The 20,444-nt window shown below is 42.2% G+C and overlaps 4 protein-coding genes across 5 annotated transcripts in view; 3 read left to right on the forward strand and 1 right to left on the reverse strand.

The window, feature by feature from the left end:
- LOC307088383 (uncharacterized protein) overlaps window positions 1–20,444 on the forward strand; it is a gene marked incomplete at both ends in the record, with an annotated part of 132,824 nt that overhangs the window by 34,954 nt on the left and 77,426 nt on the right. The window lies entirely within an intron of this gene.
- tsnaxip1 (translin-associated factor X interacting protein 1) lies at window positions 741–5,392 on the reverse strand (the record flags this gene model as incomplete). Its single annotated transcript, XM_079754106.1, has 10 exons — window positions 741–986; window positions 1,436–1,532; window positions 2,096–2,205; window positions 2,760–2,885; window positions 2,981–3,150; window positions 3,550–3,691; window positions 4,061–4,257; window positions 4,603–4,696; window positions 4,876–5,016; window positions 5,360–5,392. 10 exons carry the CDS (start codon window positions 5,390–5,392, stop codon window positions 879–881), a joined length of 1,218 nt encoding a protein of 405 aa, XP_079610232.1. The 3' UTR covers window positions 741–878.
- Window positions 5,878–11,366, forward strand: LOC307087886 (cholesterol 24-hydroxylase-like; the record flags this gene model as incomplete). Of its 2 annotated transcripts, XM_079753562.1 has the most annotated exons (15): window positions 5,878–6,041; window positions 6,116–6,193; window positions 6,327–6,408; window positions 6,908–6,981; window positions 7,569–7,655; window positions 7,820–7,958; window positions 8,151–8,264; window positions 8,560–8,722; window positions 9,135–9,200; window positions 9,367–9,439; window positions 9,533–9,617; window positions 9,857–9,967; window positions 10,093–10,181; window positions 10,570–10,636; window positions 10,726–11,366. In XM_079753562.1, the coding sequence occupies 15 exons, from the start codon at window positions 5,878–5,880 to the stop codon at window positions 10,873–10,875; spliced, it is 1,542 nt and encodes a 513-aa protein (XP_079609688.1). In that variant the 3' UTR covers window positions 10,876–11,366. The 2 variants fall into 2 exon arrangements, with proteins under 2 accessions (XP_079609688.1, XP_079609689.1); XM_079753563.1 differs by lacking the exon at window positions 6,327–6,408 and having other exon boundaries at window positions 5,999–6,041.
- Window positions 13,075–19,450, forward strand: LOC307087885 (cholesterol 24-hydroxylase-like). The gene is made up of 15 exons (XM_079753561.1): window positions 13,075–13,260; window positions 13,335–13,412; window positions 13,546–13,627; window positions 13,759–13,832; window positions 16,689–16,775; window positions 16,941–17,079; window positions 17,279–17,392; window positions 17,670–17,832; window positions 17,954–18,019; window positions 18,159–18,231; window positions 18,339–18,423; window positions 18,679–18,789; window positions 18,917–19,005; window positions 19,146–19,212; window positions 19,298–19,450. Exons 1-15 carry the CDS (start codon window positions 13,097–13,099, stop codon window positions 19,445–19,447), a joined length of 1,542 nt encoding a protein of 513 aa, XP_079609687.1. The 5' UTR covers window positions 13,075–13,096; the 3' UTR covers window positions 19,448–19,450.

A 20,444-nucleotide genomic window follows, 5' to 3' on the forward strand; every position in this document is an offset into this window, starting at 1 on the left:
CTGAGATAACTTTGGAGCAGATAAAGTACCTAAATACAGTTCAGAAAGGCACACACAGATCCAAACCAACCCATCAATGAACAACACAGAACGAACTGTGTATTTGTACTATTATTATTGAAAGGCACACACAGATCCAAACCAACCCATCAATGAACAACACAGAACGAACTGTGTATTTTTACTATTATTATTGAAAGGCACACACAGATCCAAACCAACCCATCATGAACAACACAGAACGTTCTGTTATTGTTGAAGTGTTTTTTTATTGAAGTGGTACAATCAACATGTTGTTCGTACATTGTAGGCCTACAGCTATTGGTCAGTATTTGGAACCAAACCATTAGTATGAAACATTGGGAAATAACCACTTGACTGAAGCTGGGGGGGAATTCTTGGCCTCCTTTTTCCACCACTAGGGTTACTGGTTTGCCTGGCTTTGCATTCCTTGGTCATGTATGGCACAATACGTACGCTAACCAAGTCGTGTATACATTTGGCAACACCTCTCTGATCAATAAAAACCAACATAAACTCCAAAAGTCTATCCTTGTATCATAAGGGGATTTGCGGTAGACAACTCACACAACACACGGACAAACAAATAATATAACCGCAAAAAGGCCTATTTCACCATGTGTTTAAACAGTCCCCTTCCCTCCAATTGATATTATCCACTAAAGTTCAACTCGTCTCAGTGTGTACATCCTGAAGCCAATACAATCAAAGTGGAAAAACATCACATAATAAATTCACATTCTAAGCACTTAACATAGCGGCCTGTGCATTGCAGGTTCATGCATACAATTAAAAGAAATCCTACAATGAGTCTAGTTTCTGCCGAGGCTTTACGGCAGTCCAAAACGTATACGCCGTCAGTCTTGCTGAGGCGGAGGACTGGTCCTGGGGGAGATCTCCAGGTGCTGCAGGAGGGTCTCTGCGTCCAGCTGTAGGGCGTCCTGATCCAGGTCCGCCGCGCCCACCTGCCAGGGGGACAGTGAAGGAAGGGCCAGGGCTGGTCACGGAGAGCAGTACTGCGTTGAGGCTTAGCTAAGGTTCCACGTCGACGCAACGCAAGGGGCTTTACAAACCATTGTGTCCTTGCGGACCCTCCTTGCGCCCACCGCAAGGGCCTGACGTGCGCCTCCCAAAAATGTTAACCTTGCGTCGAGGCGACCCAGCAGCAAGGGCTGCGATTGGCCCGCGCACTTAAACCCGACGCAGAACCAAAACAGGTTCACGACTTGTCTCGTTCACCGAGCGATACCACACTATTAGAGGATGCAAGCATTATCAATCATCGTTGACCTGTTTACCTTCCCTTTTAAGTATCAGTCATTACAGTTTGTTATAGTAACAGTGTGTAGGCCCTAGTGGCGCTCTCTTTTTTCGCCAGCTGATCCAACGCTGTATCTTTTTAGCCATGGCTCACCTGGAAAGCCAGGCCTAGGGTGTGTTCCAAAGCAGCCGACTCTAGAGCTGGGTCTAACGACGTAAGGGCAGCGCGCATGTCTGCGACCGACACCAGCCTGGGCAAAAATTAAAAACATGCATCAGAAACCGGAACATCTACCTTGAATACAAACAAACAGTGGTGCTCGTTACAGCTGCAGGGAGGCGGTGCTTCAGGGCTCAGCGGACATGGTCGAGGAGAGACGCAGCAATCGGCCTGTTTCAACAGGCACTGAACAGGAACTGAACAGGCACTGAACAGGCACTGAACTTGCACTGAACAGGCACTGAACTGGCACTGAACAGGCACTGAACAGGCACTGAACAGGCACTGAACTGGCACTGAACTGGCACTGAACTGGCACTGAATTGGCACTGAACTGGCACTGAACTGGCACTGAACAGGCACTGATCAGGCACTGAACTGGCACTGAACAGGCACTGAACAGGCACTGAACAGGCACTGAACAGGCACTGAACTGGCTATCTGGCAATCTTGTATTTGTACAATCTTGTATTGTTGCCCTTGAGTGGTGACAGAAATAACTACAGTCCAAATAGGAAATCCTCGAGTGTATTGGCCAGGTTTTTCTACTTTTATGTGGAAACATGTTCCTGCTATTCAGTTTGTTTTTCCTACCCCTTCCCGTCAAGCAGTTCCCGGAGCTGGTCGATGTACACCTGCCTATCCCTCAGTGACGGTGTCCGCACAGGCTCCACGACATCTGATTCTTCACCACCATCTCCCTCCTAACAAAACCAGTTGGAAAAAGGAGGATGTGGTCATTTTTTGATGTAAACCAACAGCCTACACAACTCCATACATTGTATTCGTCAACTCTCTTCCAACAAGGTGCAGATTCACATAACACGCCGCTTCTACTTATGTAGATCCCATCTAGGTGTAAGGTGTCAGCATCAAACCCTGTTATAAAACCCCATTAACCTGATTACAGACACAACGGTGCAAGATAAAGACTAGATATTGAACTCGAATCTCAATATGTTACAAAAATATATATTGGTGAGAAAAGCATAGGTGGCAAAATATGAATAGGAAGAGTAAAAATACAAAAATACATACTTTATTAGTTAGTGATATAAAATAAAGACTGGGGCTGCCTTGGCTTTGTTTTGAAGTACAGGAGGAAGCAGTTCAAAAGCAATAAGGAAGCGTCGCTCACCGAACTCAAGATACGGAGGGTAGTTATATAGTAGGTTAGGTCAACCTACTATATAAGCTGCTGGTTTTTGACACAAGTGTAAATCGTTAGCAAGAGGACATTAGGATATAAGTAACTAGCCTTGTCGGTATTCTTGAGGTCATCTTCTTGGTTCGCACACGGCTGTACAGCCTCTCTCTTATGCACCTCTTTCAGGGTGTCATGTTCACTCTTCAACTGGTCAAAGTCCCTCTGTAGCTCCTGCAACTGGAAAAGCAACAGAGGAGCAACCATAACACACAGGCTGCAGTGCGACAGACAGACCTACAGGCAACAACACACACAGTCTGTGTACCCAGTACCTGCAGCAGGGTGCGTTTGTGTGCATCCTCCAGTGCGTCCCAGTCCTGACGAGGCACCACCCCCCAGTACTCTGACTTTATCTTGTTGAGCTCCCCCTCGGTGTTGCTCAGGTCCTTTCGACACACCTTCAACGCAATCTTGAGCTTCACGGGGTCCTTGTCCTCATCGTCTATATTTTGTATGTGTGTGTGTGTGTGTGTGTGTGTGTGTGTGTGTGGGGGGGGGGGGGGGGCATGCGTGCGTTCCTTTTTAGTCACATCATGATCAATTTCTGACAGCTCAAGCTTGCACTGAACTATGGGAGACAACTGGTAATTGAAATTCCATTAGCAAATCCCTGACTGTTAGAATTCAATGAATGTACAGACAGTATGTTCAGCTTCAATACTTTTTTACTATTTACTCAATAATATTAAGCTAGATCATTTAGTACACTGAGACACTTATGTGAATTTGGCAATAATATATAGGTCTAGTTCGGAATAATGTCATTTAGAGGTTGCATATATGAACCCATCCTATCTTATCTCGTATGCCCCCCCCCCCCCACATGGAACCCCCGCCTTACACGCGGGTATGTCGTAGGCCTCCTCGTCAGGCTCTGCGGCGCAGCGGCACAGGCTGTACTTGAGGAGCAGCAGGCTGCGTGAGTCTCTCTCCTCCCTGTACTGCCGGTACTGACCGGCCAGGTCACACTGCAGACGGGACACCTGGGGTGGGGTACATGAGGGGAGGGGGGAGAGGAGGAAGACAGAGGAGTTACATCGGGCAAGAAACAACAGGAAAATAATGGTTATGGCGAGCCGTCCTGCAGTACAAGTACCTGAAACCAAAGGGCAGTGAAGTGAATGGAGTTGTATAGTACAGAGCCGCTGGGGTTTGATACTTTTGATAATGACGCGTTGTCATTGAAGGGAATTCCCCAAATGAATACGGATGATGGAACAAATATGAGACCGAAAGAGAACTATAACGATTTCATGGGAATTGCCGTAGAAAATAAACACGTCAACAAAACAGGAAGAGGTGACGCCGCCTTGGTAATGGTAGGGAATAAAACGAGTAAAATGCATCCATACCACTGCGTTCTGTCTCTCCTCCTGCTCCCTCATGTCTTCCATGTCCTTCAGAAGCTGTCGTTTGTCCTCCTCCAGGGCTCTCACCTGGGCTTGCCCGTCCTCCCAGCGGGCCAGAACCTTTCGGTTGCACTCCTCCGTCACGAGCAATACCCGCGTCTGGAGCGGCTTCAGTTCCCTGATCTGATTTTGCAGATCCGCTAAAAAACAAATAAGCCATAAATTAATAATATTAATATATAACATTACCACCATTCATTTGGCTTTGTGACTTCAGGTATTGTCTGGTAGTAAATAGTGGCACCAATAAAAAGCATATAGGTTAGCTGCTAACCTATATGCTTTTTATTGGTGCTAACCGTTAGCACATCAACCAGACAAATCATTTTAAAGAATACCTGTGCTTGTTTTTTGACAGATTGAAGTTGGATGGTGCCTGTGCTTGCTTTTAGATGGATTGAAGTTGGATGGTGATGTTATAATGCAATAATGCTTATGTTATATGGTATAGTAAATTAAAACTAAAGGAAGAACTAAATACAAACCTAAAGCATTTTCATATTCTTTTTGAATGGCACCAAGCAGCGGTTGGTAGTTTCTGAACTCCTCAATGAAACGACTGAAGGCATTGCGATAGACCTATATGCAAAGAAAAATGTATTAAAGGTGGTACAACAAATGTGTGTGTGTGTGTGTGTGTGTGTGTGTGTGTGCGTGTGTGCTCGAGTGCGTGTGTATGTGTGTGAATATTCTTAAATATTAATAAAAATATAAACAAAATCGATACAATCCTATAAAGAGTCATGGAGCAAACAGACCTGGAGTTTGAGCTCCTGAGAGTGTGGATCCTCTGGGTGAATGGTGTGCAGCTCTCTCTTCACAAACTCGTCCAGCTGTTCCAAAAGCCTTGGCTTCCTCCCCGGCCCTGCGTAGAGGTGATAACCTCCTTTATCCACCAGCTGACAAGAGAAAGTATCAATTAAACAATGGAGAACGACGATTTCCCACAATGAATATAATAAAATGCAGTGTATGTGGGGGGGGGGGGGGGGGCTTCCTTACCTTTCTCGGTGCAGTTGAATTAACCACTATGCTTTCTACAGAAATCGGTATGTCAGTGTAGGTCGGTATGTCCAGAAGTCTTAGAGTGGAAAGAAGAGGGATATTAGTTATCGTACAACAGACCAGCTAGTACTATGCAAGTCGTGTGTGTCTTTAGTGCCAGGCTAAAGAACCCAACAGGCTAACAAGCAGCTATCACTGTCAACTCTCTGTCACTCGCCTCGGCTTTTCTAAAGAAACCTGCGGACTCCTTGTAACTTCATGACGCTCCATCACGGATGTTCCTCAACTCTTCTCAGTGTTTGTTGTTAAATGTATTTATGTGTTAGGATTGGGAGGTAGGATTATATCAATTTAGTTTTAGTCACATTTCAGTGCGATTGGCCGGTGTATATGGTTTCCATAGTAACTAGAAAGGGCGCTGTATGTGTTTGTAATGTAATGTACTATTACGTTAATACTACATACTGGAGGCTTAACGCACGAAAACGTTGTTTATGCACGTCCTACATTTCTGAAATAATGTTTACGCACCTCTGAACAGACTGGACCCCAATTTTAAATGTGTTATTGTTATTATTGAGTTATGTTTTTAACAGCGCACGCAGGAGTATATTCAACGTTGCGCTGCGTTGTCAGTGTTTACGGTATCTGTGACCAATCACATCGTCTCTGGCGAAAAGACTATGCCCTTCTCCACAGCATTGTGATCACCACAAACAGATTGAACTCTACCCAAGGATAGCCTACCGAGCTGCATGAAACAAGTTAAAATGGATTTGTTCTACATTCTGACAAACTGGGCCTGTTATGCTATTTTTCATATTTTCCTTCTGATTGCAGTTGCGTTCCTTGTTTATTGTTTGTATATCAAACACATTCACATGAAATATGATCATATCCCTGGCCCACCAAGAGACAGGTAAGAACTCTCCAATTATTTTCTTGCTTAGTTGATTGTTAAGCAAGATTTACCAATTTCTTTAATCATTGCAGCTTTTTATTTGGACATTCACCAACATTGCTAGATGAAACACGAAGTGATAGAAATATCCACGACAAATCTCTACAGTGGTAAGTAGGTTTATGTTAGAACTGTTGATTGTGCAGGCAGTAGCCCAACTGCCTACTATAATTACGGTAAAAAAAAATAGATATAGTTTGCGTTCATAAACATAAATTAGGATGTCTATTTATTCTTTCACAGGGCTGAAATGTATGGGCCAGTAGTTAGGATTAATACTCTTCACGTCGTTTTTATACTTGTGACATGTCCAGGGGCTACTAAGGTAAAATATAAACTACAACCAAGCAGTTGAACATCAAGGAATTGCTCAGTAAAGAGTGCCATGGTCAAAATCTTTGGACTTCATGGTAACACTTTATAATAAGGTGCCATAATAAATAGCAAACTAGTCATTACCTAACCCTTTGTTAATATTTGTTAATTGTTACTAAAGATATCTATTTGGCACAAGTTAATAGTTTTTTCATCATTAATTAAATATTAGTTGGTTGCATAACCCTAACCCAACCCTAACACACGACCCTAACCCTAACCCTAACACACGGCCCTAACCCTAACACACGGCCCTAACCCTAACCCTAACCAGCGACACTCTGTAGTCAGTGAAAAAAAACTATTAACTTGTGCCAAATAGATATTTTAGTAACAATTAACAAATATTAACAAAGGGTTAGGTAATGACTAGTTTGCCATTTATTATGGGACCTTATTAAGTTTTACCGACTTCATTATTTAAAAATTGTTTTTCTGGACGATTTCAGGAGATCTTGATGTCCTCCAAGTACCCTAAAGCTAAAATTGTATTCAAACAACTCCATGGACTTTTTGGAGAAAGGTAGGCCTAATCCTATGGTCTACTGATATTTTAAACACATGTCATTAATATAAACACAAATGTATGCTGTATTGTATTGCAATTATCATTAACTCTCAATATCACATTTGTTTAGATGAAATCTTGAACATAAAATATTGACAATTTGAATTGAGTGTAGGTGTATTTAAGATTGCATTATTAAGTAAGTGTTTGAGGGAATTATGACCTCTAGCTCGAGTGCTTAGAGAAAGAACTGAGTGTAAAATGACAGTAGCCTACAAATCAGAATAACAGATACATTTGGGCAAACAGCAAAAGGCTTAACGGTAAACAAGGCTGTCTCTTGCACAAAGGCTCTCCCGCTCGCTCCAATCAGGTCGGAGAGGAATGTAGCCAGAATTTTGAAGAGGTATAATGGGCGCCGCGCCAAGGGAGACAAAGTCCAAGTCAACTCAGTTATTTTTTCTTATTCTCATCATGTTATAAATGAGAATGTAATGTGGGAGAAAGTATTGGTTCATTCATTCCATTTTTTATAATCAAACAATCGTTGTAATTTCAAATTCTCCAAATCGTACGCACTTTTCTCTATTCCCCCAACATAGGTTTCTGGGAAGTGGCTTGCTTACAGCTACCGACCATGAGCAGTGGTATAAACAAAGACGGATTATGGACCCTGCCTTCAGCAGTCTGTAAGTTGACACCAGTGTAATTCATGAGCAAGCAAGTTGACCTTTGACTTTTCAAAATCAATTCAAATATTTAAAAAATCCTATTTTGTACGGGGACATTGCAGGGACAGGCCTCCATACATTGCTTTCTGTGCTGACACCAAGACATCTTGTTTAATTTCCAGGTACCTCAGGGGCCTGATGGGGACCTTCAACGAGAGGACAGAAAACCTCATGGAAGAACTCACAAAGTTTGCAGATAGCAAAAAAGAAGCAAAGATGCTCCAGTTGTTCAACCGTGTGACCTTCGATGTCATCACCAAGGTACTCCATCCAAACGTCTGTCCTCCATGATAGTTAATGAATGACAAATAGTAAATTAATAATTTACAGGTTACTTCATTGTCCTTGTTTCCTGCCTGGTTGCCCTAACATGTTCAACTGCTCAGATTGTTTTCCTTCAAAAGACTTTAAAATATCTAAACGTTCCACTGATGTTTTATTACTAATATTCAGGTGGCCTTTGGAATGGATTTGGACCTAATCAAAAACAAGGACTCCCCTTTCCCTAGAGCCATTAACGCGTGTCTGAAAGGCATGGTCCCAAGCATCCGAGACATGTTATTTCAGGTACACATCTGTCACATGCTGTCTTTTAGGTATAGCATCAATATGCATATTTGTTAACACTGGATACCACGTATTACTATTTATTAGACACTTGTATTGCTTTTATGAGCAGCAGTGAATTTAAATAGTATGTTATTAAGGAGCAGTAAGGAATGAGTATCCTGAACAAGTGGTCCTTCAGGTTAGCTGCAGACATTCAGAATCTAACCCAGAAACTTTTTGATGGAAGTTGAACACCCCAGCTCTCTATACACTACTACCCCTGCTTTTATGTTTGCACATTTAACTGTTCCAGCTAATGCCAAAGAACCGACCGTTCATCAAGGAGGTCAGGGAGGCATGCCAGCTTCTGCGGACCACAGGAGAAGCCTGGATCTCCAAACGGAGAACTGCTGTTAAAAATGGTGAAGATGTACCCAAAGACATCCTCACTCAGATCATCAAATCAACTGGACAAGGTTGGGTTCCAAATCCTATGATGAAATGCTGTTCATGAATGGCAATGCCTTGAAATGAATTGGTTGCCAGAGAAAAAGAGACAAAGGGAAGTCAACGCAGGAGTAGTACTGTCCTGTGATTGGTCAGCCTGGTGGTTAGCATCCTAGGTCCCTGCATGATGACAGCAATACAGAATGAATCCCAACCCAATTCACTATAGATTCAGAAAATAAATACCTATTTTTGAGGTTGTTTTTATTTATAGAACAACTTAATATTGAATGATGCTTTACCCAGATGTAGGTGACCTGAAGTCAGTCGTTCCAACTACCTTTCAATGTGAAACACATAAAGGCTAAGTCCTTGAATGTACAGTTTCATGGATCATTTGATATTTGGATTGAAGAATAAACACTTCTTTTTTTTTCGCAGAAGAGAAAATGACCAAAGAAGATGAGGATGTTATGTTGGACAACTTTGTGACGATTTTCATTGCGGGTAAGTCTCGATATAAATGTGCCTTTATACCTTTATACGTTGTGCAGACATAATTATACACTGTTACTTTAAGAAACACCTTGATAATGAATAATTGACCCATATGCTTGGTGATCTGCTTCTCCTTATTTAAAGCATTAATTGTATTGAGACTATCAACTTTCAGGACAGGATACTACAGCCAGTCAGCTTGCATTCTGCGTCATGGAACTCGGAAGAAACCCTGAAATCATGGAAAAGTAAAAGGCACCACAAGAAGCAAAACTATAATTAATTAATTATTTAATCTGGAGATTGACATAGACATTCCTGTAACCTGTTATCTTCACCAGAGCGCAGAAAGAGGTGGATGCTGTTATTGGAATGAGGAAGGAGATTAGCTATGATGATTTGGGAGAGCTGACCTACCTCTCACAGGTACATCCTTTAAATGGATCAAGATGAAGGGCCAAACATTTATTTAAGTGTATTTCTTTTACGTTTGCATCGCTAAGAGTATGACAGTGTATATAGATTTATATTTCATGCATTGTTTTGTAGATTATGTTTGCACTTTTGTTCTCTTTCATTCTTATAACTGTACTTTTCACAGGAACAAGCTTATTTCCAGTCTGGGAATAAAGAGTCATTCTACCTTATCTAATGTTTTCTGACAGGTGTTGAAGGAGACCCTTAGGTTGTATCCCTCTGCTCCTGGAACTTCTCGTGAGATACTAGAGGACATGACCATCAGTGGTGTTCACATACCTGCAGGAGTTGTGGGCAGGGTCAGTTGCTACAGTTTATTTAGCAATCTCGCCAAATACGTACACTTCATAGAAAGGTCAATATTATTCACGTGATAAATAGTGACAGTAATATTATTTGAAGTTTATTGTTGTGTGTTTTTCAGTTTGACTCTTATGTCTGTGGGAGGATGGAAACATTCTTCAAGGACCCAATGACGTTTGATCCGGACAGGTTTCAACCAGACGCTCCAAAGTAAGCAGTCTACATTAAGAGGAGTATAGTGGTTGCTCTGATTGGTTAAAGGTCTATCAATTTCAGTGCAGCAGCACTTTGGTCTGTGCTCGTTGATTAAAGCCCTTGGAAATCTCAAATGTACTGGGAGGTCCAGACTAAAACGCATGTCAGGCTAATCGTTTATATTATTAATTCACAAAAAGAAAATGTAATCTCAAATTACCAACGATATTATTTGACCAGCTCCCCCATTGATAGTCAATTGTTAGCCTCCAAATGAAACTACTTTTATAGAATAACTGTTTCTTCATATTGTTTTAAGCAGAGGTGACTGACTTTCCACATTCATTTCAGTTGACAGTCTTTAAAGAGAGTATTGTGTATTCACTTCAGCATCTTCCTGTAGGCCTTACTATTGTTACTACCCCTTCGGTCTCGGACCCCGCTCCTGTCTGGGCCAGAGGTTTGCACAGGTGGGTGACACAGGTAGAAACATCAAACATGCTAACCCTGAAAAATAATCCAGAAACACAAACTGAGCATGTGTATGATGTGATTCCAGATGGAGGCTAAGGTGGTGATGGCCAAACTGCTTCAGAGGTTTGAGTTCAGTCTGGTACCAGGACAGTCCTTTGGCATCCTGGACACTGCAACCCTGAGGCCTAAGAGCGCTGTCGTTTGCAACATTAAACACAGGAATCCCAACTTGTGAAACTTTATTTTGCAATGAACGATTCTTCAGATGACCTCTCTCTCTTGTGGCAGGTGTATTGCGGAATGACTGAAACCTACCTGTTGCATCCTTGAGAAAGATACCTCAATCAAATTCATCATTGTTTAATCAAAAATTGAGGATGAATCGAATTGCAGTCAGACATAGTCAAATTAAAGGTCATTCCTGCGAACAAATTATGTTTCTATTAATTATGCATTTAGAGTACCAACAATAACTTCAGAAATATAGGGGTCATTATGGCTGAACTCCATGACCATATCTCTCTCATATAATAAGGCCCAATTAGGCCATTTAATTTCCGCCAGTACAAAACGTAGACCCATATGAGGGTGCGGTATAGCCCAGCTCAGTTACGGCCAGCGTTTCAACCGCCGACAGTACTCTTATGGTAGGGCTCGCCCACCAAGCAGTGGGCAAGCTCAACTAATACTATAAAAATGTATTGATAACTATTAATAAAAAATGGATATACAACACAAATACGGTTTCCTCTCATAGACATGTCTTAGGATGTATATTTATTCTTTCACAGGGCTGAAATGTATAGGCCAGTTGTTAGGATTAATGTCTGTCCAGAGGCTACAAAGGTAAAATATTAAGTTATTCCAGTTCATCCACAAGCCAGCAGTTGAACAAGAAGGAATTGCTCAATAAAGAGTGCAAAGGCCAAAACATTTGCGCTTCATTATTTAATAATTGTATTTCCAGGAGATCTTGATGTCCCCCAAGTACTTTGTGACTTCATGAATTGTCTCGGAGTAAATATTGTGGCACCAATTTAAATCATATTGCTTCGCACATCCACCAGACAAATCATTTTAAAGAATAATTTCTGTGCTTGTTTTATCCCTGAAGAGAAATGTGATGGTGATGTTATAATGCTATAATGGTTATGTTATACGGTATAGTAAATTAAAACTGAAGGTCGGACTAAATACAACCTAAAGCGTTTTCATATTCTCTTTGAATGGCACCAAGCAGCGGTTGATAGTTTCTGAACTCCTTAATGAAACGACGGAAGGCATTGCGATAGACCTGTAAGCAAAGAAAAATGCATTGAAGGTGGTACAACAAATGTGAGCGCGCGCGCGTGTTGGTGTGTCTTTCTGGGTGTGTGTGTGTGTGTGTCTGTTTTTGTCCATGTGTGTGAATATTATTAAATATAAATAAAAATCGATGCAATCCTATGAGGAGTCATAGAGCAAACAGACCTGGAGTTTGAGCTCCTGAGAGTGTGGATCCTCTGGGTGAATGGTGTGCAGCTCTTCATCTCTTCATAAACTCGTCCAGCTGTTTCAGGAGCCTTGGCTTCCTCCCCTGCCCTGCGTAGAGGTGATAACCTCCTTTATCCAACAGCTGACAAGAGAAAGTATGAATTAAACAATGGAGAATGAAGATTTCAACAATAAATATAATAAAATGCAGCACATTATATGTGCTGTATATCTTTCTCGGTGCAGTTGAATTAACCACTATACTTTCTGCAGAAATCGGTATGTCAGTGAGGTCGGTATGTCCAGAAGTCTGGAGTGGAAGAGGGATATTAGTTATCGTACAACAGACCAGCTAGTACTATGCAAGTCGTGTGTGTCTTTAGTGCCAGGCTAAAGAACGCAACAGGCTAACAAGCAGCTATCACTGTCAACTCTCTGTCACTCGCCTCGGCTTTTCTAAAGAAACCTGCGGACTCCTTGTAACTTCATGACGCTCCATCACGGATGTTCCTCAACTCTTCTCAGTGTTTGTTGTTAAATGTATTTATGTGTTAGGATTGGGAGGTAGGATTATATCAATTTAGTTTTAGTCACATTTCAGTGCGATTGGCCGGTGTATATGGTTTCCATAGTAACTAGAAAGGGCGCTGTATGTGTTTGTAATGTAATGTACTATTACGTTAATACTACATACTGGAGGCTTAACGCACGAAAACGTTGTTTATGCACGTCCTACATTTCCGAAATAACGTTTACGCAACTCTGAACAGACTGGACCCCAATTTTAGATGTGTTATTGTTATTATTGAGTTATGTTTTTAACAGCGCACGCAGGAGTATATTCAACGTTGCGCTGCGTTGTCAGTGTTTACGGTATCTGTGACCAATCACATCGTCTCTGGCGAAAAGACTATGCCCTTCTCCACAGCATTGTGATCACCAGAAACAGATTGAACTCTAACCAGGATAGCCTACCGAGCTGCATGAAACAAGTTAAAATGGGTTTGTTCTACATTCTGACAAACTGGGCCTGTTATGCTATTTTTTATATTTTCCTTCTGATTGCAGTTGCGTTCCTTGTTTATTGTTTGTATATCAAACACATTCACATGCAATATGATCATATCCCTGGCCCACCAAGAAACAGGTAAGAACTCTCCAATTATTTTCTCGCTTAGTCGATTGGTAAGCAAGATTAACCAATTACTTTAATCATTGCAGCTTTATATTTGGGCATTTAACAACAGTGTTAGAGGAAACACGAAGTGATAGAAATCTTCACGACAAATTCCTACAGTGGTAAGTAGGTTTATGTTAGAACTGTTAATTGTGCAGGCAGTAGCTCAACCATTACTATAATTACGGTAATAAAAAAATATATAGGGTTTGCACTCATAAACATATCTTAGGATGTCTATTTATTCTTTCACAGGGCTGAAATGTATGGGCCAGTTGTTAGGGTTAATATTCTTCACGTCGTTGCTATACTTGTGACATGTCCAGAGGCTACTAAGGTAAACTATTACGTTATTCCAGTGCATCCACAAGCCAGCAGTTGAACAAGAAGGAATTGCTCAATAAAGAGGGCAAAGGTCAAAATCTTTGGACTTCATTATTTAATAATTGTATTTCCGGGTGATTTCAGGAGATCTTGATGTCCCCCAAGTACCCTAAAGCTAAACTTGTATTCAAACAACTCCATGGACTTTTTGGAAACAGGTAATCTTATGGTTTATTGATTATTCAAACATATGCCATTAATATAAATACAAATGTATGCTGTAATGTAATGCAATTATAATTATCTCTCAATATTAAATTTGTGTTAGATAGGAATAAAGACGCGATGTCACAGAACTCAAGTCGGAACTTACTCCATTTATTCAACTCCCTAACTCACGCATGCGTGACTCCTCTCAAAAGTGCCAAACCAATTAGAAAACGGCATGTCGTAAACATGCGTAACATAGCATGCATTGTTGCAGCAATGTCAAACATAACATTTCCCACCCCCCCCTTCACAAGAATTCAAGTGTGATACTCAGTCTCAAAGTCCTGCAGACGCCCAGGCCGGTTCTGTGCACGGACCGGGCGGGGCTCAGGTGGGGCACTGGTCTCAGGTTTGGGCTCCGGGGCCCCTTGCTGGGCAGGAGTTAATGGCGCATCACTTTGCAGTGAATCCCAGGCCGCAGAAAGGTCTGACTGCCGGGCTGAAGAAGCTGTCGCAGGAGCTGTGCTCAGGCCAGTTGAAGGAGGAGCTAAAACCTTGCGCAGACGGCTGCCATGCCAGCGGGTACCATCTACGAGCCTGAACGTTGCAGGGCCAAGCTGCTGGCTGACTTGCACTGGTTCCGACCAGAATGACACTAGCTTGTTGTGGCGATGGGCTCGTTGAATTCTGACCCAGTCTTGAGCGGCAATGGCTGGTGGTCTGGCTCGCCGCCTCCGGTCAAACCGGTTCTTCATCTGGCCCTGACGTGTATTGACCCTTGTTTGGGCCGGGTGCACTGGAGTGTGGACCAGACCAGGGCGAAGCCTGTCCAGCTGCAACTGTAGCTCCCGCCCCAGCATGAGGGAGGCCGTAGACACCCCAGTGGTCGCGTGGGGAGTAGCACGGTAGTGCAGTAGTGTCTGGAGAAGACTGGTGTTGAACGTGCACCCTTGAGCCAAGTGAGCCCTAATTCCATTCTTTAGTGACTGATTTAGCCATCCGCCCCCCCCCCCCCCAGCCCATCAAACAATGCAGGCCACTGTTGCTGCCACAGGGTGGCAATGGTGTGGAGCTCTGAGCCTGTGGTGTCCAGCAGTATCCTAGGTTGTGAAAGAGGTCAAGACCCAGTAGATTGGCCCCATGGCGTGACACGTGGAATGTGAAGGCTGGCAGAGCCCTTTCACCGTAGCGCACCGACAGCTGGAGTGAACCTACAATGTCAATTTCGGCATTGCCGTAGCCACCTGATGACGTGGAAGGCAGTCCCAGTGATTTATGCGAGAAGAAGCGTTTCCATGTCAATAGGTTCAGCGATGACACAGTGGCAAACATGTCAAAAAGTAGGGGTAGAGTGACGTCATCAACTGTTAGTGAACAGGTTTTAAATGAAACTCCTCCTGAGCGGACATTGTGGATGACCGTCGGCTGGGCTACTGTGTATTGCTGGTGGCCTTTGGTTGGAGTGGACCTACAAACTTTTTGAAAGTGGTTTAGATTCCCACAATTGGAGCAGTTTTTCCCACGCGCTGGGCAGACTTGTGCTCTAGAATTGTGAGTGGATGAGCCACAGTTTCCTCATTGCTGCTGTGAGCGATCTCGGGGCTGTGAGGCTACTTGGACACTGTCCAGGAAGCTAATAGAACTGACAGGGCACGTTTCTGACTGTGGTTGGGTTGAATCAGTTGGAGTGTCGCGCATTCCAATGCTGACTCTACCTGTAGAGCTATCTTAATAGCCTGAGCTAGTGTCAAGTCATCCTTTTCTAGCAACAATTTCCCACTAATTTTCTCACAGTTTGTGTCAAATGAGTTGATCCTGTATCATTTCGTCTTGTAATGCATTAAACTTGCATAGGCTAGCCAAGCCTCACAGGTCAGCCACTTATTGGGAGACAGACTCACCGGCTTGTGGGTGTTGGCGCCAGATCTTAGCGCGATGTAGGAGAGCGCCCTGAGGGGCTGCAAAATGTCCCTCAAGGTGTTCCACGGCGTCCTTGTACAGGGTGGATACAGCAAAAGTTCCGAACACTCGCTGTCCCTCTGCCCCAAAGCAGTGCAGTAGTAGTACACGTTTCCTCGCGTCGGATACATCATCCAAGCCGGCAGATAAAAGATAGGTTTCGAATTAAACAATCCAATATATCCATGGCACGGATGGTTCTCCAGGAAGAGCCAGGAAAGGAGAGGGTGGAGGTAGGGAACAGTCAGCCATCCTTGTCCCCAATGTAGTATAGGAATAATGAAGCGATGTCACAGAGCTCTAGTCGGAGCTTACTCCATTTACTCAACTGTCTAACTCACGCATGCATGACTCCTCTCAAAAGTGCCAAACAAATTAGAACATGGCATGTCGTAAACATGCGTAACATAACATGCATTGTTGCAGCAATAGCAAACATAACAATTTGTTCAGATGAAATCTTGAACATAAAATATTGACAATTAGAATTTAGTGTATTGCATCATTTGTAAGTGTTTGAGTGAATTATAACTGCTAGCTCAAGCGCTTAGAACATTAACTGAGTGTAAAATAATAGTAGCCTACAAATCGGAATAGCAGATACATTTGGGCAAACAGCAAAAGGCTTAACGGTAAACAAGGCTGTCTCTTGCACAAAGGCTCTCCCGCTCGCTCCAATCAGGTCGGAGAGGAATGTAGCCAGAATTTTGAAGAGGTATAATGGGCACCGCGCCAAGGGAGACAAAGTCTGAGTAAACTGAGTTTTTTATTTTCCATGCTTATTCTCATCATGTTATAAATGAGAATGTAATGTGGGAGAAAGTATTGGTTCATTCAACCCATTTTTTATTTGTAATTTCAAATTCTCTAAATCGTACGCACTTTTCTCTATGCCCTCAACATAGGTTTCTTGGAAATGGCTTGGTTACAGCTACCGACCATGAGCAGTGGTATAAACAACGACGTATTATGGACCCTGCCTTCAGCAGTCTGTAAGTTGACACCAGTGTAATTCATGAGCAAGCAAGATGACCTTTGCCATTTCAAAATCAATTCAAATATTTAAAAAATCCTATTTTGTACAGGGACATTTTCAGGGACAGGCCTCCATACATTGCTTTCTGTGCTGACACCAAGACTTCTCGTTTAATTTCCAGGTACCTCAGGGGCCTGATGGGGACCTTCAACGAGGGGGCAGAAAACCTCATGGATGAACTCACAAAATTTGCAGATAGCAAAAAAGAAGCAAAGATGCTCCAGTTGGTCAATCGTGTGACCTTAGATGTCATCACCAAGGTACTTCATCCAAACGTCTGTCCTCCATGTGATAGTTAGTGAATGAATGTAAATTAAGAGTTTACAGGTTACTTTATTGTCCTTGCTTCCGGCCTGGTTTCCCTAACATGTTCAATTGCTCACAGATCCCATTCTCAGAAAATAGTTTTCCTTCAAAAGCATTATACATTCTACTGATGTTTTTATTACTAATTTTCAGGTGGCCTTTGGAATGGATTTGGATCCCCACAAAAACATTGAATCACCTATCCCTAGAGCCATTGGGACGTGTCTGAAAGGCATGGTTCCTTACGTCCGAGACATGTTTTTTCAGGTACATGCTCACTTTTTCAGATACAAAATCAATATGCATGTTTGTTCACACTGGATACTACGTATTACTACTCTTTGGACACTTGTATTGCTTTTATGAGCAACAGTGAATTTAAATACTATGTTATTAAGGAGAAGTAAAGAGTGAGGTATCCAAGGGGTCCTTCTGGTTAGCTGAAGACATTGGGAATCGAACCCAGAAACTTTTTGATGGAAGTTGAAGACCTCAGCTCTCTATACAATTCTACCCCATATGATTGAACATTTAACTCTTTCAGCTAAACCCAAAGAACCGACCGTTCATCAAGGAGGTGAGAGAGGCCTGCCAGCTTCTGCGGACCACAGGAGAAGCCTGGATCTCCAAACGGAGAACTGCCGTCCAAAATGGTGAAGATGTACCCAAAGACATCCTCACTCAGATCATCAAATCAGCTGGACAAGGTTGGGTTCCAAATCCTATGATAAAATGCAGTTCATAAACAGCAATGCCTTGAAATTGATTGCCAGAGAGGACACCAATTAAGAGGGATGGATAGAAGAATAAATACTTTATTTATTGCAGAAGAGGAAATGACTAAAGAAGATGAGGATCTTATGTTGGACAACTTTGTGACGTTCTTCATCGCAGGTAAGTATCAATGTAAATGTGACTTTATACCTTTATCATTTTCATAGACATAATTATCTTGATAAGGAATCATTTACCCATTATCAGTGAACGTATTCTTGCTGATCAACATTATTGTATTGAAAATAACCGCTTTCAGGACAGGAAACTACAGCCAATCAGCTTGCATTCTGCATCATGGAACTAGCAAGAAACCCTGACATCATGGGAAAGTAATAGACACCACGAGAAGAAATGAGCAACTTCAATTCAATTTAATGTGGAGATTGACACAGACATTCCTGTAACCTTTTGTGTAACCTTACGATATGTCCACCAGAGCGCAGAAAGAGGTGGATGCTGTTCTTGGAATGAAGCAGGAGATTAGCTATGATGATTTGGGAGAGCTGACCTACCTCTCACAGGTACATCCTTTATAAGGATCAAGATGAAGGGCCAAACATTTCTTAACGTGTATGTCTTTACATCTACATTGCTAAGAGTATTACACTGTACGTAGCTTATATTTTGTGAATTGTTTTGTTGTTGTTGTTTTTTTGCATTTTTGTATCATTGCATCATCATTCCTTCTTATAACTTTCCTCTTACTTTTCACCGACAAGCTTATTTCCCGTCTGGGCTAAAGAGTCATTCTACCTTATCTTATATTCTTCTGACAGGTGCTGAAGGAGACCCTTAGGATGTATGCCACGGCTCCGGGAACTTCACGTGATATACCAGAGGACATGACCATCAGTGGTTTTCACGTACCTGCAGGAGTTGTGTGCATAGTCAGTTGCTACAGTTTCTCTAGCAATCTTCTTGAGGCTTAATGAGCTTCATAGAAAAGTAAATATTCTTCAACTGATGAATGGTGTCAATAATATTAGTTGAAGTGTATTGTTGTGTGTTTTACAGTTTGACGCCTATGTCTGTGGGAGGATGGAGAAATTCTTCAAGGACCCACTGACGTTTGATCCGGACCGGTTTTATCCGGACGCACCCAAGTAAGCGGTCTACATTGAAAGGAGCATAGTGGATATTTAATGGTAAAATTCTGGGAACAAGAACAATCTACTCGCTCATGTTCATGTTCTCTAAGAAGGAAAGAGAGTGTTGTGTATTCACTGCAGCCATCTTCCTGTAGGCCTTACTACTGTTACTACCCCTTCGCTCTCGGACCACGCTCCTGTCTGGGACAGAAGTTTGCACAGGTGGGTGACACAGGTAGACACGCCAAACATGCAAACCATGAAAAGTAATCCACACAAACTGAGCATGTGTATGATGTGATTCCAGATGGAGGCTAAGGTGGTGATGGCCAAGCTGCTTCAGAGGTTTGAGTTCAGTCTGGTACCAGGACAGTCCTTTGACATCCTGGACACTGGAACCCTGAGGCCCAAGAGCGCGGTCGTTTGCAACATTAAACACAGGAATCCCAACATGTGAAATTTATTTTGCAATGAGCAATTCTTCAGATGACCTCTCTCTCTTGTGGTGGGTGGAAATCGCTGTGGCGGGAGGGTGAGAGACTCCCAGCAAAGAAAATATTCTGGGTTTGATTCCTAACGACTGAAACCTAACTGTTGCATCCTTGAGAAGGATACCTCAATCAAGTGCATCATTGTTCAATCAAAAAATGGGGTGAATCTTTTTCCAGGCAGACATAGTAAAATGAAAGCTAATATCCTGCGAATAAACTATGTTCGTATTAATTGACCTGTCGCTAAGCTCCGCCCTAGAAACGCAGATGAGCCAATGACATTCAACTTCGTAGTAGTCACGTTTTGCTGCGGTATGTCGGTGTCTTGCAGCATTTTCTTGCTTGCCAGCTTTATCTGTCAAAGATTGACTGATAGAGGTGGCGATTTTTAAAACGTCAAAAAAAAAGCAAGCCTCCTGCATATGCCAGCAGAAGACCTCAACCACAAAGTGAGCGCAAAAAAAAAGAGTAATGATTCAAACAAGTTAATGCAAACATTAAAATGAAGTAATGCATAAGATAAAGTGTGCAAGATGCAGCTTGTATTTTCAGATCCTATACTAATGGTTGTATAAACTACATTCTACCAATAATTAAACAAATATTCGGTATAGGCTATAGCCTACTTTTGTTGTGGTGTGTCGTCTTGACCCGCCTTAGCTTGATTACAAAATGCATTGTTAACCCATCTCTTTATTTACAACTTCACATACAATACAATATCATATAATGTATTGTAATGTTGAATCATATATATAACCCAATCTGATGTTATATATTTTCTAACCTCCTACCATTTACCATTAGGCCTACGTTATTAGCATTTTCGGAAATATATCAGACCCAGCAGAAGATTTAAATAAAAGAAGAAAAGGGGTAAAAGCATTCTTATGAACCCGGGTAGACGTAGAAATAGAACGTATAACGTTGCAAATGAATAGGCCAGATAATCAGGCCTTATTC

The sequence above is a fragment of the Pollachius pollachius genome (assembly GCF_949987615.1).
Source record: "Pollachius pollachius genome assembly, chromosome: 16".
NCBI lineage: Eukaryota > Metazoa > Chordata > Actinopteri > Gadiformes > Gadidae > Pollachius > Pollachius pollachius.

Bases quoted from the DNA above. Each gene is read 5' to 3' on its own strand.
- LOC307087885 (XM_079753561.1), top strand. From the start codon at position 13,097: ATGAAACAAGTTAAAATGGGTTTGTTCTACATTCTGACAAACTGGGCC. The intron at 13,628-13,758 runs GTAAACTATTAC...GGGTGATTTCAG, and splicing joins CATGTCCAGAGGCTACTAAG to GAGATCTTGATGTCCCCCAA. The intron at 13,833-16,688 runs GTAATCTTATGG...CCCTCAACATAG, and splicing joins CATGGACTTTTTGGAAACAG to GTTTCTTGGAAATGGCTTGG.